This window comes from Lates calcarifer, linkage group LG20, assembly GCF_001640805.2.
Source record: "Lates calcarifer isolate ASB-BC8 linkage group LG20, TLL_Latcal_v3, whole genome shotgun sequence".
Taxonomy (NCBI): Eukaryota; Metazoa; Chordata; class Actinopteri; family Centropomidae; genus Lates; species Lates calcarifer.
The window spans coordinates 19,657,498-19,683,687 of record NC_066852.1 but is presented as its reverse complement, the minus strand read 5'-3'; the positions used below and the strand labels follow the sequence as shown (position 1 = coordinate 19,683,687).

The 26,190-nt window shown below is 41.3% G+C and overlaps 1 protein-coding gene across 2 annotated transcripts in view; it reads right to left on the bottom strand.

The window, feature by feature from the left end:
• The window catches only part of LOC108893654 (transcription factor COE1-A), an 85,267-nt gene that overhangs the window by 19,969 nt on the left and 39,108 nt on the right, over positions 1–26,190 (bottom strand). For both annotated transcript variants that reach the window (XM_018691855.2, XM_018691856.2), the window contains exons 7-10: positions 10,297–10,378; positions 9,038–9,179; positions 7,404–7,537; positions 5,718–5,844 (exon numbers count right to left, since the gene is read on the bottom strand). In XM_018691855.2, coding sequence (XP_018547371.1) covers positions 5,718–5,844; positions 7,404–7,537; positions 9,038–9,179; positions 10,297–10,378 — 485 coding nt within the window. The remainder of the gene's footprint in view (positions 1–5,717; positions 5,845–7,403; positions 7,538–9,037; positions 9,180–10,296; positions 10,379–26,190) is intronic.

The window sequence follows — 26,190 nt, the reverse complement described above, 5'->3', positions numbered from 1 at the left end:
CATTTTAATGCAACATGTAAATGTTCAGAGATGATAGAGCTGGTGGAGTAACTAATGGTGTCAAAAAGCATCTGTATGATAATAACAACTGCAGGTATAATCTAAAGGGTTTTAAAGAACGCTAAGAGTTCACTTTAATGTTGCAATTACGTTCTTCTACAGTCTTTATCCAATCAACATGTCAATCAGCTTGAGCGCTGAAAGCTCTGTCAGTCAGAATGATGGTTTAAAGTATTATGTGCTTGTGCATCTGCATATGAGTATTTCCGTGTTTATTTTTATGACCTGAACATGTGTCTTCACCCCATTGTTGAATGTAAAGTTACTGCATGTGTATGTGTGTGTGTGTGTGTGTGTGTATGTGTGTGGGTGACAGATGGAGGGAGGAATAAGAGAAAAGATAAAGACAGAGAGAAAGAGGAAGAGAGGCTGCGCCAGGAGAAGAGATGTAGGTGTGGGGGTGCAGAGGGCGTGTGTGTGTGTGATGTCCAAGTGTGCAGCTGGAGTGATATTTGGTACTTTCCACATCCAGTGCTGATAAATTACTTGCAGCTGAATGTCTTATGTGTTGTTTTGTAGTTTCTTTTAGCACATGTGTGTGTTTTTTATATGTATGTCTGTTTTATTATCACATCACACCCAAGTTTTCTGGTTTCTGTTATGTCCTTAAACCACTCAATTTGTTAGCAACATAACTTCATAAATTGTGATCTGTAAAAAATACCAGATGTTAAACTGTCATGAACAACACCGCCCCACACCAATTCCAAGGAAACGCCATTTTTTTTTAAATTCTGGACAAATGACGATTTTATGATTCACATGTGTTAATTACATCAATATGATAGGTCTGGCAGGTGGTAGGTCAAGGAGAAGAGAGATAAGAAGTGAACTGACTGAATTAGAGAAACAGTAAAATGACAAAATTCAGGTGAGAGGAGAGGTGAAGGGAGCACGTGTTAAACCATCCAGAAAAAGACAGAAAAAAGTTGTGGTTGAGAAAAACAAAACTATAAAAACAGCTGCCTAACAGTCGGTGGGATATCAACTGTCAGAATTAACTGCCAGTGTCAGATCCACACTCTCTTTACATCTCTGGAGACATTTAACCGATGCCAACTCAAATATAACATGCACATAAAGACACACACACACAGACACGTGCAAAGACACATATACAACCGGATGACTTAGAGCAGTTTCGATGCCTTAGGCCTTAAGTGTCTCCAACCGACTCTTTATTAATAGAACAATGTGTTTCTGAATGTTTGCGTGTAGATTTGTGTGTGTGTGTGTGTTTAGGCTAATATACAGAGCATGCGTGTGTACTTTGAAGCCAAAAGGTCAAGTTTCTCAAACAATTTCTTCTGAGGTTTCTTTCTGCACTGAAACAGAAATAGTATCAGTGCAGCAAAAGCCGCACAATTGATTACACATGAGTTGTAAAAGGCATCAGTAATACCAGAGGAGGTGCACTCGCCATAGAAACACTGGTCACGCTGACATCCACAAACACCAAATACACTTATCTCCAACCTCACAGATGGATGTCCCAGTGATACTGTTTTGAGATTTGTGCTCAGACGGAGAAGAAAACTAAAAAGAGTGACGTCACTTAAGAGGAGTTGTTGTTGTCGGGCAGTAAACTATGTGGATCATAAAAATGTTCAATATCCAAAGAAGAAACATTCCTTCCCGCTCAGTACATGATGATAATTGATACATACTGGACACCATCACAGTTGTTGGACTTTTGCTGTAAAACACTCAATGGAGGAAATCCTAGAAGTTAAGAGCATTTCTACAGATGCTCTTTAATTTTTGCACACAGCTTCTTAACATCAGCCGTCGATGGTACTGAGGAGTTTGACTACAGTTAAAAGTTATGTGGTGTATTAAATTGTCTATATGCCATTTTACATATAGTAAAAAAAGAGTTTAAAACCACACTAGCGACCATGTGAGAGTGTAGGTAGGGTCAGCAGTGCTACATGCAAACATGCACAGAGACTAAGATGCTGATGTTTCAGAAGCCATCTTAGTTTAACATGTCAGTATGCCAACATTCACTAATTAGCAATTAGCACTAAGCACATAGCACAGAAAAGTATTAGACTTGATCATGGGGCTCACCAAAGTCATAGTCAGAGGAAACATCATCTGGGAACCATGATGTAAAGTGTAAAGTACCACCAACACCAATAGTCATTACTCACAAGGCCAGAAAGGGTCTTTGTCAGGAAAGTGTAAACTGACTGACTGTATGACCTATGCTGTAATTCTCTCCATCCTAATTAGCACTGTATTGATTCTAATTCAGAGAACCAGGAATTCCTCATTTAGATCTGTTTTTCAAGGGTTTCTTAGCCAGGAGAGGCAGCAGCAACAGTGAGTTACAAACTAAAATCATGAAACAAATGGCACAGAATACATCACAACATCAGAGTGTCACTAGTTTAAATTTGATGGGTCACATTGTACATGTCCATTAAGTTTTCAAGAACCCCTGAGTTACACAGTGTACACTTTCCACTTTCCAGCAGCACTCACAAATATCTAAAAACAACACACAGGGACACTTCAGCAGACGATTTGGTGACACTGAGGCCTGAACCTGTTTCATCTCCCTTCATTCTGCCACCCTGCTGCCCATGAAAGCATCTCAGCATGAATCCCTCCTGCTCTCCTTTACCCCCCCTCCCCTCACACCTCCCTCTGTTCTGCTCAGTCTCCTTCCCCCACTTTCTTAACTACACCTTCTGCCACTTTCATCCATCCATCCATCCATTCATTCCTCCTCCAGCCTCACTCTTCCTTCTCGGAGACCAGAGCTGCCTGCGGATCAATACTCATAGAAGTTTCATGAGGACAGACCCTCCACTCCTGTTTCACAATAAAAACCTGAGGAGAGGCGGGAGACAGAGGGAAAAAAAAGAGGGGTTGGGGGAGTAGAAAAAGAGAAAAATATTGTCCATGTTGAGACCGTATGTCTAGGATTTATTATACAACGGTGACGTTTTTCTTGTTATCATTTGGCAGCGTTTAAGGAAAAGAGTGCAGAGAAGACTGGAGAGGGTGGTTAAGGGAGGACGAGGGGTGGAGAGAAAAGGGTGAAGCTGTGAGGGTGAAAGGACGAAGAGGGCTGATGTAAAAGGAGAGGAAGAAGAAGGGGAGGAGGAGAGGAGGTGTGGTGAGATCGATTCTCTGGCCAGCCAGCAGTTCAATACCACTGAATTATTGCTTCATTCTTCCCCTTATGAGATGAGATCTCTTTCTCTCTACCTCCCGTTCTCTCTGCGACTTTCTGTGCATTTGTATATGTGTGTATGTACATGTGTGTATCTGCATGTGTGTATCACTGTATGCGTGATCCACTTAGGAGCAGATCAATACTTTACAATCTGGTTTTAAAAGTCCACATTTCTTTCTGTCTCTCTTTTTATATGTGTCTCTCTTTTCTTTCCTCTGTCTCCCTCTCTCTCTCCTTCTATATTTCAATCTTTTATTCTCTCTTTTCGTGTCGGCAAAATGAAAGTTAAACTGCTCGTAAAAGAGAGAGTGAGTCTAAAATTGTGACGCTTTTTCAGCTCTCACTAAAAGTTTCTTCTCCACAGCTGAGCTATGGATCTTAAGCTGCTACTCTGATAATAAATCAGCTCCATATATGTGTGTGTGTGTATGCCGTCATGCGTGTGTGTAATGTCTTGGTGTGTGAGACCATTTATTGATTGTCACTTTGTACCATTGTGTGTTTATATAGAGTGTGATGCAGGGAATGTTAATTTTTCCCACCAGGCAGATGAAGCAGCCATACGGCATTTTGTGTGTGTGTGCGTGTGTGTGTGTGTGTGTGTGTGTGTTTGTATGTATGGGATAGACCATCTGTTTACCAGACTACACACCATCTTTCCCTCATATCTCTCTGATTTACAATTACTTTCAACTCCTGCCCCTGTTTGAAAGTGTGTGTGGTAAGTTGTGTAAGACATGACTCTATGCAAGTGTGGCTTTGTGCATGTTTGTGTGTGTGTTGTGTCATACTTTCATGTGTGTGCTCGAGACCATGTTTAATTGCTGGGTCCTTACACCCAGAGGCAACCGCAACTAAAGCATTGAAAAACCGCAACGGCCAATCAGCTCTCATCGAAGTTGACCTTTCACCAGTGACTTCCAGGGAGAAGTCAACCTTGAGGCGGGGTCAGGCAACCGCGGTAACATATCGCGTTTCCTGGGTCACATGTTGAAGCGATCAGCCAATCGCGAGGTCACTAGGGGTCATTTTTTTGCCCAATAGGAGAAGCAGTTAGACGCCAGACGGACCAATTACCAGCCGGCTAGCCTCAGGGTCAGACCAAAGATGTTTTGACTGAAGAACACTGAAGGAGGCACACAGGCCGAGCACCTTTCTCTGTACAAAGAAACTTAAGACACTTAACATACCTCAAAAAAACCACCGTCATGTCTTAACTTTGTCAAGACATTTAAAACAAAAACAATGTTCTGGTCCTGTTTCATTACACTCATAATTGTTGCTTTCATTTCTTGTGCTAACTGTTTCTGCACTTTCCAGAAACCAACTGGCAAACAACCAATGTGGCGAGCGTTGTTAGGTCCACTTTCTTGCAGTTTACACTGTTGAATGAGTTCCTATAGGTGTAGCTATTTCCTTTGTCAGGTCAGCCAAAGTCCTCTTCTTCTTCCTTCTTTTCTTTTTTCTTCTATGGTGTTGCATTCTCTTAGATTTTCCTCCTGTATACACATGCAACCTGTTGCTAAAGGTGCTACATATTCAGGACAAATGACTGAAGCCGAAACACAAAACTCATCACTGTCTTCTGCATTCTGAGCAGCAAATATTAAAACTTTTCAGAACTTGACACCAACAATAAAACTGACAATTTACTCGTGTTTTTTCATGTTCATTGATCAGGTTTAAATCCTCATCTTTATCTTTGGTTAATTACCGAGGTCATTAAATGTCTCGAAGAATTTACACAGCAGCTGTTTTATTTGTCTCTCTCTCTCTCTGTGAATGACGTCATCATTATGGTGTGATGGAGCCATGTTGAGCAGATCAATACCAGACATCACATCACCTCGATCCATTTCCACATGTATGTGCTAACAAAGTGAGCAAACACACACACACACACACACACACACACACACACACACATGTTTTTTGTCTTTTTCTCTCCTCCACTGAATTTAGCAGGAAAGTACTCATTCACAGTCAACAATCCGGTCAGAAATCACACACACTTTTCCAACAGTGGGCTGTGTGTGTGTGTGTATGTGTGTGTGTTAGTAAACTGGGTGTTCTGGATGATTTCACTAATAGCTTCAGTATGGAGGGCTATAAAGAGCAGACTGTTTAATTGTAGCTGGTTTTAACGAGCCTCTGATTATGGCAACATTCTAACGAGTGTGGGTCGTTAATGTTGACTAATCTACAGTCATTAGTTCAACACTGTCTGGCCTGAGAGTGAACTGCAAGTCATAGACGCTATTCACACACAGACACACACACATACACACACACACAGGCAAAAGCTCTTATATATGCAAACACACATTTCCAAAAACCAACAATGAAAAATTAAATCTACCCTCGAGGAAGTAGAGGAAAAATACAACCATGCACTTCAATCAGGAACGTGTACATATGTGCTTGTGCTGTGTGAGCGTTCGTGTGGGTGTGTGTATCATGGACCTACCTGTATATATGAACCTGCCTGGTGTGCCTTTGCAGAACTGTTTGGACTTGTAAGACAGAGTGACCTCGACGACCCCGGGGATGTGTCTGGGAGGCGTCTGCACGCGGATGGCGTGCGGCGTGATCAACTAGAGATGGAAAGACGAGGGAGACCGAGACTCAGAACACGAGAACAACATGAAAAATACAAAATAATGTAGTCTTCTGTGGCCGGACAATCCAGCTGTTGTCTGATAAGCGTAATTTTTAGAGTTCCTCTGCCAACAGACATTTTAAGTCTTGATCTGCGTTTTTTTCCCTATAAATCTGACCCTGGATCCAGTTTTGACCACTACTATGTGTTATCATTTGAGGATGCTTTGCATAAGCTTCCTTGCTGGAGCTCTACTATAAAGTTTATTTTAGTTTGTGGGTTGGAGATTTTTGCATTTGCACTTGTTAATGTGGTGAAAAGCATCTCTAACTGAGCTGTGTTAACATTTGGATTTGATGCAGTTGCAGCAAACACAGTTTCTTTGGTCTCATATTTCTACATCCAGTGTAGAGTACATGTGCAATCCTGTATACAGACATACATGTATGTTAACTAAAATCCTGTAAATAGTTAATATAATGTTGTGGCTGTTGCTTTATTCTAGTGTCACTTCATGTGACATGGAACAAATGTTTGGCATGCCAATAAAAACCAAATAGTTACTATAATTAAAGTCTGATTTCCCAGCGCTTATTCTGATTTCCCAGCGCTTATTCTGATACTAGATGGAAAACACAAACAACTTAGCATTATATTTTTATGGATGTTTTTCAAAAATACTTTTTCACTATTTGGCTCATGTTTGCAAAAAATCTGTAGGTAGGAGGAAGAGATGCAGACAAACAGAACTTGGCAAACATAAGCAATCACTTTCCACTGAAATTTTTCAAACTGTGTTTTCTCGCCTCAGAATCAATAATCAGGTTGAGTGCAAATGAAACATTTGGTTGGCGAATATCCATTAGAAGCCAGTCTGAGGAACGCCAAGAGAGCTGAGTCAGTTTGAACTGAACTGAGACTCTGTACACATGTTAGTGTGTGTAAGTGTGGCTCTCAACACTGTAAACAAACCCCTCAGCTCTTAACACACACACACACACACACACACACACAGACACACACAGACACACACACACACCCATCCATGTATGCCAGCATGTGCACACACGCACACTCTGTGTTGTTGTTGGAAGAGAGCCACGGTCGCTCGGCGCACACGGTGAGTGGAGTCAGAAGACAAATAAACATTCTGTAGAGGAGTGGCGCTGGGGAAAAGTACGATAGTGAGCTCTGTGTGTGTGTGTGTGTGTGTGTGTGTGTGTTTGTGAGCATTAAGCCGATGGCTATCAGAATCTGCTGATTTGATCAGTATTCCAGAGAGAAAGAGACAGAGGGAGTGTGGGTGAGGAAGGTAGAGAGGGGCGGCAGTTGCTTGTTGGTGGGGACTCATTAGGCAGGCAAACCTCATTTAGACAAACATTAACGCACACACGCACACACACACACTAACATGATCACACACAGTTAAGAGCCTGACCATGAGGAAAAGTATGTTTTCATACTGAATTACTTCCAAAGGTCTGAGGGCAAAAGCACACAACTGAGGGGCTGAAACAACACGGACACAGGATGATGGCTGGCTGGCAAACTGACCTCGCTCCAAACCAGCATGGTACCGAAAATGACTTGGAGACCGTCAAAGAAGTTGTCTCCTATGATGATGACCGTAGCACCCCCCGTGGTCCACCCCTCACTGGGGCTGATGGCTTTGATGCAGGGAGCTGCTCCTGGGGTGAGGAGAGGGGAGGATTACAGTAACCAAGAGAGAAAGGGAAGGCAAATGTTAACAGGCTGTTAGCATTTGAGAAGCATTTGAACTCAACAGTTGCGGCGTAAAACCCACTGTATCAACAGTCACATCTCGAAACATGAAATCTCATTTGACAGTCATGGTTGCAGCAAAACATTTGTTTCCATTAAAGGGAAATCAGTCTCTAAACAACAGGGGAAATCTGTCTTCAAGTCTTTTCATCCCTGTTGCATCTGCCCCTCATATTTCATGCCACACCTTTGGATTTTCGCTGTGGTCCTGATCAATAAACGGCACTTATACACTGAACACACTCTGATTCAGAGATTGAGTCCTTTTCAGCTTGTCCTTGAGCAGCAAAGTTTCCTCTTGTAAATTCTACAATGTGTGAATAAACAAAGCAAATAAGTGCTGTGGTTTTAGGTGAAATTCTGAGCTTCTTTTCTGTTCAGTTTCAAAACATTTATTCAGTTACTCTGGTAAAATTATATTTTTTTCTGAATGCATAAGTCCAGTGGAAAATATGATTTCAATGCAATGAAAACACCGAAACCTTGTAGGCAAGCTTAGTTCTTTTTACAATACACTTTTCCCAAATGTCAAGAATGAAGATGCTCAAAAAAACTGATCTCAGCATGCCTTATGAGATAAAGATGAGCCACTTCAGAAAAAATGGTTGACTTTATTTAAAACTGAATACTTTTACTTTTTACTTTTTCAAGAATACTTTTTTTAAAACTCTGTGAGGACGAGGAAAAAATATTCATGTTCTGTTATACCATGTTCTTTTTTACATGATGATGATATTCAGGCATCATTTTGACAGTATAGCTTTGCATTATTTGCCTTGTCTGTTTATCCCAAAGGCCGCCTTTACATGACAGACTGATATGAGATTACTGCAGCTCTCTTTTTAAATCGTGATTTGATGCAGATAAAAATGTGCACACAGAAGGCTGAGTGTGTATCATAGTATGTCAAACAGACTGGATACAGCCAGCTTTATGTCACTTCAGTATTGAGCATTGTGTGTGTAAGCTCATATGATCCAATCCAATATCACAACAATAAAAGCTTGTCTGTCAAAAAGCATCACTTGTGTGTGTGTGTGTGTGTGTGTGTGTGTGTGTGTGTGTGTGTGTGTGTGTGTGTGATCAGTATCCAGCTGAAATACAACAACATCCCTTAGTCTGGGTTTGTTTATGAAAAAGAAGCATAATTATATTAGATCTAGTAACACACACATACAGACACAGAACCCCACACCATGTATTTTGTGTGTGTGTGTGTATGTGTGTGTAGTGGGTTGGATTAGCCAGATGGAGGGGCAGGAATCACCTGATAGGATTAAACCATCAACCATCTGGTGGCCATGCTGCTTACACTCACACACATTCATGCACAGACACACACACACACACACACACACACACACACACACACACACACACACACACACACACACACTCCTTGTTACCGTGTTCTAGGTAAGACGGCGTTCCTTCCACGGGGTCGAGCCTGCGGGCCCGTCGGCCATGTTTGGAGTTGTTGTGGACGAACATGTTGTCAGACACTGACAGGACGTGTCCCTCCACACTCACTGTAGTCGATACCACCACCTGGGTGACGGGGGGCAGACATAGCAAGGAGGGGGAAGAAGAAAAGAAAGTGATGAGATAAAAGAAGAGGAAGAAAGGGGTGAGAGAGAGAAAAGGGGGAGTAAAGAAAAAGAAAAGGAAATATGAGGAATTACAAAGTCTGGGGTTTAGAGATCATCGCAAGGCAGAGTTAAAGCGTGAAACTGTGAAAAGCTCTTTAAATGTAACCCGTTATCACTGCTATTACCATCACCCTCAACACACACTAAGCCACTGTGACTGTACAGTATATGTGTGTGTGTGTGCATGTGTGTGTGTGTGTGGTGTCTATCCTCCTCTGTTCAATAGTTCCTGATGGGTACGGCCCTTAATTATCTCCCAGGGAAACAGAGCTGTCTTCTCTGGTTCCACTACAATAGAGCTGCACAATTAGAGGCACAGATACTGTCACACTCTCGCTACTGTATGACTCTGTCTCACTGTCCTGCCTCACACACACACACACACACACACACACACACACACACACACACACACACACACACACACACACACACATACATGCACAAGTGCACACCAGCAGAAATACACACATATACATATCACACACATACTCTCACACACACGTGCCCTAGTAATAAATCTATCAGTATCTCTCAGGCATCCAGTATCTCCACTCAGACTCAAGTGGTGTCTTCCTGATTGCATTCTGGCTGTGAAGATAAGGAAATAATAAAGACCACATTGCCCTAAATCTTAATCACAAGCCCAGAACCCTCTTTCTTTCTTTCTTTCTTTCTTTCTTTCTTTCTTTCTCTCTTTTTTTCCTCTTCTCTGTCTCTTTGCATTGTGTGTATATTTATGTTCTGACTACTTGGGGTCACAATCTCATGTTTCCTGTCAAAGCGCTGATAGTTTATTTACTTACACGGAAACACACACCCACACACACACACACATTCCTGCGTTTTCGTGTTATGTGAATTGTGTGTATTATAATGACTTCTGTGCACGATACACACAAGGAAAGGAGAGGGAGGTATAGACATAAAGACTAGAAAATGAGGGAGAGAGAGACATGCAAATACACACAAAGAAAAGGAAGAATAAAGCAACAAGAAAAAAAAGTGGTTTCTACCTGGAACCTCCTCATGTCTCGCGGGTTTCCTGCGTTCTTTAAACAGTTCTGGTTGCACTTGAGGAAAAACTTGAGGAAGAATCTGCAGAAACAGAGGAGACGATATTTGAGGTTAACAGTTTGACATTAGACCAGAGTGAAGACTAACCTGCTGCTTTCCTTCAGGACAGTCAATGAATTCAAGCCCAGTCTCCAACATACAGCACAGACAGATCCCCAAAATACAGGTACAGAAATTAATATTTAATACTGCTCAAAATTCAAAATGAATTTCCTCATGGAATTTCCTTGTGGATATGTGGAACATGCTTTTTTTTTCTCCCCTGTTCTTAAATCCACACCAACTGCTTTGAAAAGCCACATAAAGACGTTGGATGAACATATGAGAAGGCGAATAAAACAGCACACACTAGCAAAACTGGTGAAGTATGCGACTGTGAGCCAATTTAAGTTTGAGAAATTCTTAGGTTTGACCTTCAGTTTTATACTTTTGTGAATCCAAACTTCAACATACCCACGCTGCCTTTGTCTTCCCTGAGGTTTTTGTTCCACATGAACTTCATCCCTGATATGATTGAGAAACAGTTTCTTTTTCAGCTTGTGGTAGAAGTGTTTTCCCAACGCTAACCCTGATGTCATATCATTAAAAAAAGGGAGAACTGTGTTGACACTGGGTGTTTTAAACCGGACCATATGTCATGAATCTATATTACAGAATAAATCAAACACACAGATGGCTGTCAACAGCAAACAAACACATCCAGGTTGTGTTTTGGTGTGAGCCAGCTGGCCAGCCTGGCAGAACCAGCAAGGCAAAAACACAGACACGCACATGTTAATATGTCTGGTATATCTGAGTGTGTTACAGCAAGGTGATACAGTCTCTGCACTCTTACATGTCCTTCTCTTACATGTTTGCTAATACACAGCAGTGTTTTCACTTTTTATAATTATTTGAACTCTCTTTTCAATTTATTTTAGTGTAATTAGACAGAAACAAATGTGACTGCACAAGAGTTACAAGATAAAGTTAAATCTCTCTCTCTCAACAAAAATGGTTAGTTCCACCAGTTATTGTATTATATTGTGTGTCCACCCCCTGTGATCATCTTAACATAATAAAATTGTGCACTTAAATAATCTGAACTTCTCACACGTCTGCATCACCTCCGTTCCCTTGCGGCTGAGCCTGGTGCTCCTCTGTTCAATAGATGACAGCTCTTGTACTGGACCACCAGATCAAAGCAGAGGTGTGTGCCTACGTGTGTGTGCGAGCAAACATGTTCTCCCCATGAGAGCGTATGTGCGCGTGTGTGACGGTGCAGCACAGCCCAGTGGCAGGTCTGAGTGTAAAACTCTGCGTTAACGAGCTCAGGCTTCGTTAGAACACCGGCACTGGGATTCTGCATGCCTAATTATCATGACCCCTCACCCCTGGGTGACAGCCTATCACAGTGGAGGACAGCCACTGTGACCCCTGCTGACCTCCCACTGTCTAGTCCTTCTCACAACACTAGCATAGCGTTAACACAACCACCTCAGCTGACCCTCCCCTGTACGTCTCTGTGTAAAGGAGGCGGTTGGGAGGCTCATGCACACTCCTCTGCTCATCTGCCTCAGATATGAAAAGACAAAAGCAGTGGTGGGAAAATGTTCAGATCCCTTTTGCAAAACCTCAAAACATCATTATATCATCATAAGTACTTAAGTACAGAATCAATCTGAAACAATCTGAAAAATAGATTTCAGAGTCTCAAATTATTCATATAATAATATGTAACCAGCATTTGAATATTGCTGGTGCTGCAGCAAGTGTCTGCAAATGTCTTCATATATTGTTGAGGCACAGTGAGTAAAATTCAGCTTCTTTCTGTGATGCACTGGATGAAAAGTATGAAGGAGCACAAAATGAAAATACTACAAGACATCACAAGTGTACTTAAATGTACCCTATGGATTTATTTTTTTTACAATCAACTAGGGAGGCACTGAACCGATTCAATCAGGTATCAGCAGCAAAACGACTCATTAATTTTCTGTTTTATTGTCAATGTCATTATAAAACTGAATGTTTATGCAACTAGTTTTGGAAAATCTACAAATGCATAGGAAGAACCACTCCTTTAGTATTGGATCAGTACTTGGTATCTGCAGATACCCTGAGCTGAAGTATCAGAATCATTGCTGGGAGACAAAAAATTAGATTGGTGCCCCCCCTGCCATCAACACCTCTTATGAAAACAGACTGTTCATTTCCTAAAAAACTCATTTCTACTCCATAAAACATTTGCAAAACCTTTGATTTGTGCGTTTTGAAACCTGCATTGTCCACCTCAGCTCATGAGCTTCTTCTGCTTATCCTTTACTGGCACATTTCTACCTTTTACAGCTCACCATTGTCACCATCTACTACTCTTACCCCTTTAGAGTCTGAAGAAACTTGTACCTTGCACTTGGTCGAACAGAAACAATACAGGACTCCATTGATTAAAACATTCCTCTGTGGCCCAACTAATGCTCAGAGGTTCCACTGGGTACATTTACATCCTTACTTTGAATAACTGTAATATTGTTTCTCACATCTTGTCTTTACTGCTGCACAGTAAAGACAACTTAAAACATCACCTAAATCATCACCACAGCCTCATCTAATGCATCTACTAATTTCCTCTTTTCTTCACAAACCAAATCATTTCAGCCAGTCACTGGCTTATTTTGTTGGCTATCTGATGATATCACTCATTATTTTTCATATTTCTGTCTACTGCCTGACTCCTTTTGTCTGTTTCCTGCGAGAGCATTTTCCCTCATTGATTGCCGGCAGAACATACTCTACATTTTAATGCAGTATGTGTGCGTTCCTCTTCCCCCTTCACTTGACCCCATCTGGCCTAATCAACTCTGCTACAAAAAGGCCCTGCAGCTACACACACACAGGCACACACACACACAGACACCTTGTGTGAATTGATTGGCTGGTCCAGTCACTGGTCGTTAAGAGGCCTCCAATTAAAACAGACAATTATAAGAGTCTGAATGACTGTGGGGGAGGGGAGAACTCTCCCCCTCTTCTCTCTCTCTCTCCCTCTCTCCAAGGCCCGATCATGTTCAAGTGATAACAGCGCTGTTGACCTTTGCTATATTGTGAGTACCACACTCAGAGAGCTGACCCAACACCAGGCTTGCGCGCTGCAAACACACACACACACACACGCATACACTCACTTACACACCATCTGGACAGGGAAGCATTAGAATGTTAGAATTGTAGAGATTAAAAAATAAACATGTTAAGAAACAAAGGAGAAAGAAAGAAGGAGGGCCACAAAGTTTAAGATTATAACCATCCTTTTACACTTTTGTCATTTTTTAAAAATTACTTTTTGACAATTTACCTCAATTTCATAATGACAGAGTTGATACCACCAGAATTCCCATACTTATAATTTTACATCATGACTGTAAACCTTTCCAATTTAGCCAAACCTTGGATTATGTTAAATGACTTCTATTTTAACACTGAATGCCACTTTCTACAATATTGGTGTCTACTATGTTTAGGGAAAGGCTGTTGTTATGGTAAACTATGGTTAAACTAATATATGGTTAGGGTGAGGTAAGAAAAACAATTGGTTTTAGCTAGGGAAAGATGGTGGCAACAAATAATAGAAAAGCAAATGTTAATTGCAGGTCTGGGAGTCACTCTGACAGACAGACACTCTGAGCAGCACAATGCAACATTGCAACAGCAACATACTTTAAATGGAAACTAGTCCTAACTACAAGTAAACACACCCACACCTCCGCACAAGGTGCCATGCTGCTGGATTTTGGATGAACAGAGCCCAGCTCACTCTGCCCTTGCTAAAACAGACACAGACCTGCAGGTCTACATCCATGAGAGTGAAGACAGAGACGAAGACAGCGATGTAAGCTGGTCGCTATGTTTTTAATAGAATCCCTCACACCCTGCATGCTCACACTTCTAGTAGGTCATAAGGGGTTATTTCTGTATGAGTGACTGGATTACATTTCCTATTAATGTAATTGCAATCCTGCTCTTGTTTGGAGCAGAAAAAGTTCACAGTGACTTCACATACAACCTGCTTATTTATATTCAACCAAACCTCAGTCTTTCCCTAACTTTACCCAAGAGCTTTTGTTGCCTTAACTGCACAGACAGGACTCTGGATACAAACCCTGGGCCCTGGTGTGACAATTGTGCCCTTTCTACTATCCACCCAAACCACCTCCTGCTTTCCTACGAAATGTACTCTCTGTTGCAGTTTAGTTGCATAGAAACGTAATTTCTTGGAGACAGTGTTGCCACAATAGGATGCTGTGTGTTATTTAGCCTCTAAGCCACAGAAATGCAGCACAGTTGGACTTTTTTTTAGCCTGTTAGTCATGATAATGTAATCAACCACACTAGGATGCTGGTGTTATTTAGTCTGTCAGCCATAGTAATGTAGCAAACCACAGTTGCATGCTGTTTTTTAGCCTGTTAGCCATGGTGTAGTAGTGAACAGCACAGTGACATCCATTATTCAGAGGCTGAGATGGCAATTATGGCTCAGAGCACAACTGACATTAATATTTAATATATTGGGCTAACACAGACCTGAAGAGAGAGACAGGAAGTGACAGAGTGATGGGATGGAGAGGGCGTCAGGAGGTGGAGAGAGAGAAAGACGGCGGAGAAGGAGGAGGGGGACGCAGAGTGTGCGAAGGAGAAACAAACGGTGGAGTGAATGAAGAAAGAGGATTGTGGGAGTTTGTTTCAACCACTCTCCTGTCATTTAAACAGTTACAATGCCAACAGGGCAAGGGTGACATCCGGGGGAATTCCAGCTTTGTGTGTGTGTGTGTGTGTGTGTGTGTGGATGTCTAAGACTGAATGTCTGTGTCCGTTTTATTCCCTAAAGACTCGCTATTCTACTGAGCCAAGAATAACGATGCTGCCTTGGAAGAGAAAAAAAAAAAAAAAAACAAAAAAAAAAACCCATCTCCAAAACACACACACAGACACACACAGCATTCTGGTGAGTTGTTCCTGACAGGTGGAGAAATTGCAGCGAGTCAGTTAGTGCAGACAAACTGAACAACAGATCAGTGCTTTTGCTGCTCCTGCCTCCTCTGTCTCTTCTCTGTCTCCCTGCTTTCTTTAGATGTCTTATTTCACCTGCCTGCCAAGTTTCTCGGCAGAGCTTTCTGACAGAATGATGGTTTTCCCTTTCTTTCTCTGCGTGCGTGTGAGTGAAACAACTTGCTAATGCCTGTGTGCCTATCATAACTGCCCGTAACTGATCAGCTACCGGTGGCACGCCTCACAAAATAACACCATTCAGCACAAAGAGGAGGAAAAAAATAACATACTTGAATATAATTTCAAATACTGTAAATCAGTCTAGATAAGTGTAATCACAGTGTTAGTGGCCAGCCTTTCAGTTCAACATGCTTTTCCCTCTCATCTGTCATTTCAAATAGCTACTCTGTGCTAATATGTGCAGTGTGAGTTTCCTTCTCAGTCTGTTCATCTGTCAGACATCAACTTCCTGTTTCCTGTTTACACTGAGTGCTTGTTATTGTTTAATGTGATGACATCAGATAGCATAGCTGGGCCCCGTGCCTGCTATCGGAACAGTAGGAAAAACAAGGATATGAAATACTACTACGCCCTCTATTCGGCTGTTATCACAATAATAATAATGATGTTATAATCTATTGCTTCCTGTGGGGGAAATGCTTGTTTTGACTTTGCCCTGTAGTGTCTTGTTCAAGAGCACTTCAGCAGAGATAACACTGGCTGATATGGGGCATGAACCACAGTACAGGGAGAGTCTGTGGTCAGGTTCGCTGTGACAAAGTTAAAAGTTACAGACCAGAACTCTGGTAATCGGAGGCACTCTCTAGTTTTTACGCTGATCAGATTTAAAGACCAGAGAGATTTAAATAACATAAGGAAGCAATGAGATGGGGAGGAATCTGAAGAGGAGGATGAATTCATTTTACTTGGAAGGATCACTGGAAATCCACTTTAGTCTTGGTTCAGTGATGTGTGAGTTTTACCAAGTCTTGCATAATCTGGAAACTACACTGCCACAGCCAAAATGAAAGCTCTAATCTGTATAACCGCTCCAAACAGTTGTGAGACATTACTTTAGGTTGTATAAACGTAAAGAAATATGTCTTGCAAAGACTGCTGCGACTAATTTCATCACTTGTTAATTGTTTGGTCAATAAAATGATATTACACTTTCCCGTACATATCAAATATTTAGAGATTTTGCTTGAAGAATTACTCATCTGTCACCGGTTATTTTGTGTCAGTCAACCATGTCTCTGGCTCTTCAAGCACCATCCTCACAGCCATCATAGTATAATGGACTGAACAACAACGCATTTCAAATAAGATATGTAACAATGAATGAAATAAAATGAACAAAAGTGAGTGTGTTTGTGTTTCTGTTTGCATTCTCACACTGAACTGACCATGCTCAGTCCTGTGTATCTTTTTTTCTCTCTGTGCTTGACACTCACCAGAACTTTAACTGCACAACGAAACTTTTTAGCAGCTGAAAACACGCTGTCATTTGCAAAAAAAGAAAAAAAAAGGGGGGGACCTTGGAAGACGTCCACATGCACATACAGAGCCATGGATGAGCAATGCTGAAAGTAACAGGAGCATGAAGGAGTGGAGTGAATAAGAAGCAGAGGAGAAAGTGTGAGTAAAGGGGTGGGGGTGGTGGTGGGGGGGAGTGGTCGGGAGCGAAATGGAGTGCGAAAGAAAGAAAAAAGCCAGTGGAGGAGGGAGGGAGGGAGGGAGAAAATTCATGGGAGAGAGAAAGAGAGTTATGTGAGGGAACAAGACTTAAGAGAACTGAGCAGAGCCGAGCGAAGCGGAGTTATTTTACATAATGATGGTTGATATGCACAGAGGTAATTGATAGCTGAGCTGCAGCCCAAAACACACCCAGCTAGCTGTCAATCACAGCTCATGTCCCTGGAGATATGCTAATGATGATGATGATGAGGGCTTAGCTTCATATTGCTATCATTACTATTAATGCTGTCATTGTTGTCATCTCTGCATATTTAAATGACAGAGCAGGCCAGGGTGCTGATAGCCAGAATGTATGAAGTCTGTGAGGGAGGCTCGCACTGTCTGCCAAGGCTAAGATAAAGTGAGTATTAATAACTTGTACAATCGACTTGTTCAGCACTGGTATAGACCCTGTACAAGTGTCATTACATCACTGTTACATGTAACGGTGACACTTATGTCGTCAGTTTGAGACAAGGCAGAGCAATGTTGCTCAGAGCGACACGCAGTCATTATCCACGGGCCACAAGCAGCAGCTGTTTCACTGAGGGATCATCAGTAAATTTACAGACAAAGTTATATTATGATGAGTAACTGCTAATATATTGATGTAAATGTACTGAAAATTGGACAGAAACTGTTTTGTAGAGCAACTCCACACACAAGTTTGATTCCCACAGCTACATAATGAAAATAAAGAAAGAATGATTACGACCTGTTACAAGCGCTGTCTTATTTTTGTAGTTTTGGCCACTGGAGGAAGAAACACGAACCAACAGGTGATCAGACCATGAGTGTAGATTTGTGTATGGACAGCAGGGACATGTCCCTATCAATGTCAGATGTCAATCTCAGACAGTCTTGACATTTTAACTCCACAGTGTTGCCAGTAAGATCTATGTGGAGTTGGCAGGTTTGCGTGTTTAATTCAAAGCATTGGCTGTTATGATAAAGAGTGAAAACCTGGGTCAGCAGCACACAGACAGGAGAGCTGTGACGTCCATTAGTCCACAGGCTGAATTAAAAACAATACAAGACATTGGTTTGGTGATTCTTATTTCCAATTTTATTATCACTTATAGAATTAATGACCAAATCCATGAAAATAAGACCCACATTGTAATAAATAGAATCATCCTTTAACACAAGGATTGTATTAGGTCTTAAGTCAGAATTAAATCTCTGTCTTGTGCATGTTTACAGTGTTAACCAATCTATTTGCACATTTTCTACCAGTGACTGTTTAACTGTCAAAGACCTGATGAGATACTGATTGATTCATTATCTTTAGCCAGAGAATTCATATTAAACCTCGTGAATGTATGAATGAATATATTTCACATATCTGTGAGTAGATATATCAAGCTATTTTATGCCCTGGAACACAAACAAGCAATTTGTGCTGCCTGAAAAATTAGCAAAATGTCAACTTTTCAAGGGACTGAGAAAAAACAGCCTTGATGCCACTGCAATTTTAACTGGGTTAGTAAGCAGATCAATGGATTATTCGCCTTTATTATTATGAACTTTATTAAATACTTGAGTGATGCTGCCGACCAAGAGTCACAGCAGACGTAATGACCCTTAATAAGAAATTAACCTGGACTCTGGCAATGTGATGCCACCGTACAGTTAGAGGCCATGATAAGATTAAATTACAACATGATGTGAGGTCTTACTCACGGGAGGGAGAGAAACAGTAAAGAGGTGAGGGCAAAGATGAGGGGCCAGACAGACTTAGAGGGAGGGAGGGAGGGAGGAGGAGGAGGTTACTGTGGTGTATATTTTAAAGGCTGAAGGCAAACTGTTGAATTATAGATGAGAGAGATTGATTTGGGAGGGGGAGAGGAGGAGAAGAGGAGAAAAAGGGAGAGAAGAGGTAGAAGGAGGGATAGAGGAGAGAGTGGGGAGAGACAGGGCGGGGGAAAGCGAGTGAAGGGAGAGCAGCTAAAAGATCGCTAGCTCTAGGCCAAACACACACACACACACACACACAGGAACACACACACCACACACACACACTCAGGAACACACACACACACACGCATGCACACACACACAGCTTGCCTCAAATCGATCTAAAGCTGAATCTTTCTATCCTTTTTACTTATCTCTCTGTTGGTCTCACACGGACACACACATATAATGTATCGCTACCATCAAACACACATACACACATACAGTACACACACACACATATTCTCACACATTCAAACACACACTCACACAGTCTGATTACGTGGTAACAAGACAACAGCACCAGTGACCTGCTGCAGCTAGTAAGGTAAAGTAAACTAGTAGGGCTTTCTCTCTCTCTCTCTCTCTCTCTCTCTCTCTCTCTCTGTGTGTGTGTGTGTGTGTGTGTGTATGTTCCTTTGTCATCGGTCTTACAAATAATTCATGGGGGGGTGGGGGGTAAGAAAAGGAAGAGAGGAGAGGAAGGGAGTGATGAAGGGAGTGATATTGACAGAAACCTCTTCCTCCTCTCTCCTCCTGTCTCTTTCTTTCTCCATCAGTCACTCACTCAAACACACACACACACACACACACACACACACACACACACACACACACACACACACACACACACATACATATCCACCACTGCCTGTGTGATTGCCTGCATCTCTCACTCACTCACACATTCACCGGCTGCCAAGGGACTTTCTCAGTCATAATGATGCTGATTGGGAAAAGCATTTGTACAGCTCCTCTTCACTGAGAGATGTGATGTGTATGAGTTGCGGTTGGATTTTCCTGCTCTTCTCCTCCGTCATATCAGACTCTTTCTTTCTCCTTTCTGTTGCCACTCGTTCAAAGAAATACCACACACACATTTGTGTGTTTGTGTGTGTCCTCGACAGCTCAAAAAACGTCAACCCTCGACAACCTCTGTTTACATTTCCCTGACAAATAGCTCTTGTGGTCATGCAAAGATGACTGGTGTCTCCCAGAAGCTAAACCCATGTTAACATGAAGTTGTCGTGGCGCCACTAAACCTCTTATGGTTTGACCACTGGAGACCGCTGTTCATATCCTGTCTCCTACCAGCAGTTACTCTTGGTTTCTTTTAACCTTGACCACAATGTGCTCCTAACATTAGCTAAGAAGCTGTAGTTGCGTAAACCAAACCTTTAACCATGGAGCTGGTAGATCAGTAGTAACAGTCACACTCACATGAATAATTTTTATAAAGGTCATATGGGTCATTTTGGAAGGACAATGACAAATGACCTTGTGTGTCATTTAGGTATGAAGACATCTTGGTGAGTAAACATGTATACTGTACAAGTAAGCCTGTATTTACACTTGTGTGCATGGGTGTGTGTGTGTGTGTGTATATAGAAATGAGTTTCATTTAAAATTCATATTAAATCACCCTTAAGAGGAAATTGTACACAAACAAAAATACACTTTGTTGTAGGTTAAAGATCCCATGTGTCAGTGTATTTACAATGTGTGTCTAAGTGGCACTGTGTGTATATTTCTCTGCAGCTGCCTCCATTTGTGTGTATGTGAGCATTACTAGGGGACTATGTGCGTACTCTATTACTCTGTTACCTTGTCTATTTAAAGGGATGATCTTTTATTTAGTCACAACATCTTGGTGGAATTAAATATTTAGGAAATATTCACTTCTTCTGATGGTCTAGTCTGACCCGGACACAGACTGTTCACTTGGGCTGGTCTATTTAGCATTAACTGCCTCAGATCGTTCCTGCTCCTCTCATCTCTTTCCCCCAGGAGGACAAAATAGATTTTTGTGCCGGACATCAAAGACTCGGCTCAACTGGAGATCTTGCACAATGATAAAACGGGGAAGTGATGATTAATGTAATTTTCTTTCAGTCATAATATTGAGCAGAGAGAGGTTTTGCTCTTGAAGGTTTATTTTTGGAGGATAACAACCTAAAGGTCAATTTGTGACCTTAACAGGAAGAGATGAGTGGTGAAAGGGAAGGAAAAAAGAAACAAGGTGAGAAGAGTCAGAAGGCAGAGAGGGAGAAAAGGAGGGGAAAAAAAGAGGAGAGAAGGTGAGGGAGACGTATGGGGCAGGGTGGAGGATTTAACTCCCGCTACGTTTGTCAAACAAATTAAACACTGTCGAGGTTCCTCACCTGTGCGCGCATGCACACACAGATCCACACAAACGCACACATAAACTGCCCGCGTGGCACGCATATGGCTCACCCAGTCCAAATAAGGAAATATGCATACATTACCATAACTAATGTACGAACCACTCCATTTAATATGCTAATTCACTGAAATATTACTGAGCGCCGTCTGTTGTAAATGAATAAATTTGAATTGCAATTAGAATAATCCTTTATAATTAATGAAAACTGTCAATTTTGGTTCAGAAGTAATTTGATTAACGGGTTGATGGGGCACCAATTAAGTGGAGGAGGAGAGAGGAGGATGAAGAGAAGAGAGGAGAAGAGAAAAGAAGAAAGATGACAAGCTCTTCAGATAATCTGTCCCTTTTCATGTGTAATGAGAGATTAAACTAAAATGATGTACTGTTCCTTTAAAGACATTAATTGTAAAACAAAACAGCCACACTTCTCTTACCTTTGTAGATATCACAGCGGCACCAGGAGAACAGGAGGAAGCATAAAAGAGAGGAGAGAGGGAGTAGGGATGATTAGATAGTGGACACACAGCCAAATCCACAACATAACTTTTAATAGATGTGCAAGTAGCAACACAGACTTCAAACAATACACACTGTAGCTGATACACTTAATTTCTCATTTAAAAAAAAAAAAAACTTTTTGTTTTTGTAACACATATATGAGCAGAAGTTCAAACATTTAGGGCCCAATACCAAAATTCACACACACACACACACACACACACACACACACACACACACACACACAGGGAAAGCTGCACACAAAGAGTCACTGCAGTGGAAGTGGCCGAACACACTGAAGTTGAAAATATATTATTTGTTGCTGCCAGTTTGTCTGAAGGTAAAGCTGAATATGTAGCAAACACATGTTTTAATGAACAGTTTACACAACAGCACTGCCTCTGTGGACTTTAGGGTAATACTTACAGACATATCACCATATTTCTACAATAATAAAACAAACACTGAAGCAGTGCAATCAAATTGCAATTAGATTGTCTGAAAGTATCTGCGTAATGTAGTTTATCCTACCATCAAGGAGCAGCTCTAGTGCAGCAGTTCGAGTTGCAAATGTTTTTCCTATTTGTATGTGTTATTGCATTTGTTGCATTTTTTTTAATTTGGAGCATGTTTCCCTTAATGTTTGTGCTGTCTCCCTTGTATGTGTTTGGTCCTTCTGAGCCACCGTAGGTTTTAGTGGTGTTATTCTGCAGTAATGGTGTTGGTGGTTCTCTAATTCACAAGCACCTCCTACCACTAATTAACCACATCCATGTTGCTGTTATTAGCTAATTACAAGACTGGACACATGCCCAGCTAATTAAAGCTATTAAATTTGTGTGTCTATGTGTGTTTGCGTGTGTGTACGTGCATGAAAGAGTGTGTTTATTTGAGGAGTTAATGTTCTAATGACAGAATATAACAGAGACCTGCATTGCAACAGACCATGTGATACACACCCCCCCTCCACTCTTCCTGTATAAAAACACTGCCGCTCCCTCTATTCCCAAATCAATAGCCAAGGTCATTATGTGCAGCTGAATCATATGTTTCACTAAAGTTGCTGTGTGTTAATAATATTTCAACAGAGTTGCAGGAAAAAGCTTCTAATTTAGCTCGTTTAGTCAACACTGTCATCCATCATGGTGAAAACACAAAAGACCCCCCTGACTCTCTCCTGTTTTCCTTTTGCTTTTCTCTCTTCACCGTCTCTTTTTCCTCATCTCATTTTCCCTCCTCTGGAGTGTCGCCTCCCCTCCTTATTCATTTTCACTCATTTTCTCTCCCCCTCCTCTCCTCAACCCATCCTCCCATTCTTTTAAGGTTTCTCCTATGCTTTTCCTCTTTCAAAGTCAGTCCCCTCAAACACCTATTACATTTCTTCCTTCCCTCCTTTCCTTTCCTTTCTTTTCCTTTCTTTTCCTTTCTTTTCCTTTCCTTTCCTCTCATTAGAAGAGCATGTTTTTCTTCATTTGTGCCCTGTAATCCTCTCTTTATACATCTGAATATTCATGGACTTGTTTTGTTTTGAATATTCAAGAACCAATTAACATGCTGTTTATGAATAATTAATGCTTATTATTTTCTCCCTTTTAAATGTTTAATAATTAAAATCTATAAATCTGAAAACAAAGCACCTCGTTTTTTTCCACAAACTTTCAATTCAAGTGTATGTGGTAGCTTGTGTGCGAGTGTGTCTGTATGTGTGTGTGTCATGCTGATAGACTATTTAACAACAGCTCAGGAACTCTCTCTTTCATCTGCCAACAGTCTATCCTCCTGCCACCCAGCCAAGGTGTGTGTGCGATTGTGTGTGTTTTTGTTTATGTGTGTGAGTGAGTGAGTGAGTGTGAGCGTGTGTGTGTTCACCCTCATGAATAAATGAACTTGTTAAAGAGAGATGAAGGGGAAGAAGGAGACAGGTTTTGCTGTCCTGTTCAAAACTACCTGATCTGGCATGCCGCTTAGCATGCAGGAACACACACACACACACACATACACACACACACACACACATGCACACACATGCACATAACACTGAAAATAGCAGGGCTGCATCCCCAACGATACAGAAATTAACCAGACAATACAGATGGGTATTTGAGGTAGAGCAGGAGAGAGCAAAGATAAAAGGAAGGAGGGAAATGAAGAAAAAGAAATGAGGGGAGATGTGGGAGATAGAAATGGTACCTGGTCCCACTTTAGTCTTATAAATACAGCTGCCTTCACAACAGGCATCATTCCTTTTAATCAGTGTCGCTGCTGTGATCAAAGAAATATCACCTCCACAGAAAGAGACAGCAAGAGACAACGTACACTGGGAGACTCCTCACTGTGTGTGTGTGTGTGTGTGTGTGTGTGTGTGTGTGTGTGTGTGTGTGAGAGAGAGAGAGAGAGAGAGAGAGAGAGTGACAGCAGTGTTGTCTGGTACCCCAACAACAGCAAAGCCATCATGTCTACACGCTGTCACATAAGTGAGGTCTTGCAATACAGTCAGACTTAAACCTCCTTCCCTATGCTTTCTCTTTCTTTCTCACACACAAACACACACACACACACACACACACACACACACACAGTGCTGACAACTGTCAAACACTCACCTCCCAACTGGGGTGTAGGTAATTAACCAGACAAAACAACTCACAACACCTCACAGATCAAGAACATAGAGGAAGAAGTACAAGGAAGACAAAAACACAAGAAAGGAAACAAGAAGAAAAGAGACACACTGACTACTGAACAAGGAGCTCCACTCAGAGAGACTGCAGAGGACTGGATAATGATGAAAATAGAAACAAATCTGCACTCCTCCATTTATCTCTATCTCTCCTCTCCTCACTTTGTATTATTTGTCTTTACATCTACAATAACAGACGTGTTCTTATAAGAAAAAGACACCATTATCTGTAATTCGCCATTCAAAAGTGCTGCATCATCTGTGCTCTAATTTCCAATGTTACTCTTATTACCTCACATTGCTAATATGAGTGGCAGGTTCCATGTTGCATTCAGATAAGATATGTAGTAAATCATCAGTAGAGCTTTAAGGTGTAGAGAAGCGACAGATAGAGTGGCTCTAGCACAATCAGAGCTAAACCTTTCTCTGTTTCTCTTGGTGGAAGAGGGTAGAATTAGGTTACGAGTAAAAAGTGACTGGAAAAAGAACAGTGGTCTCCTCTGTAAACATTTGCTCCCCAATACCACTAACCAACCTCCTTCTTTGCTCCTGACGGACAAGAGTCAAAATTACAATGGCTACTAAACCTAACCGTGTTGTGTTTGTACCCAAACCTAACCAAACCCTTACCAGAGTATGCCACATCATAAAGGGTTAGTTATTTATTTTTAACAGTGATTATAACAGTTTATCTGCGGCATATTTCCTGCTGCTGGTAGGAGTGCAACACTCTTATGGGTCATATGTCTGTTTTCTTGGACTGCAAGTCTCTATTCTGTACATCATATATTAATATTGCACTTTCAAAAAGAGCCTTGCTTAACAGACACAAATACCCAAATCCAAATTTCAAAGTAATGAGTTATAACACACAACAGACATATTGAAGTGAATACACTTTACTTATGGTGGTCCTGGATGGTAAATAAACAACAGCATCTAATGACAAAGAAACCACTCAGCCTTAGGCCTTTTCCACAGCAGGTACTTGGTTATGTTATAGCAGGTAACGCACAGATGTTACTATTAACATTAACAATGGCTCTGTTATAGTCAAGTGTCACGGTGGGTCATAACAGTGTGACACTGAGCCAGCACGAACAACACCTACTGTGACTTTTCTTTCTTCCTTCACTCAATAAATTAAACAAAGAAAAACAAAACTAATATTTTTTGAAAATAATTCTAATTAGAGCCTTTGTTCAATTAACAGTTTCCCCCCCTTGCTCTCTGTCATGGGCAAACGTTATCATGATGACAAACATCACCATAGATGTGCGCGAGTGCATCTGACTCCCCCGACTATCACCAGTGCTACTTCCTGTTATGCCAAGTCTCTGAGTGTAAAAGAATGGCAGAACCACTAATTAGCTCCCACTCAGACAAACTAAGATTGTACAGGCAGTGTGCATACAGGTTTTTTTTTTTTTGTAAATCTTTCTCTGTTTAATCTCCCTGTTGTTTCCTATTTGTTCAGCTCATTATGTGATCAAAGCCATTAACATGTTTATGGAGCAGCTCTTTCATGTTGCAATAAAGCACACTGAAGCAACTCATAGAGAGTCATAAGGCGATAAAATATGAATGTAGAGGCCCAGAGTGTGAGTGTGTGTGTGTATGTGTGTCTGTGTGCATATTAGTGTGTTTGTGTGTGAACGTGAATGGGCATAAAACATGTTTCAACCTGATGAAACTCTAAGATAACAAATAGGATGAGGAGGACATTTGGGTCTTTGAGCTTCTTCTGTGTGC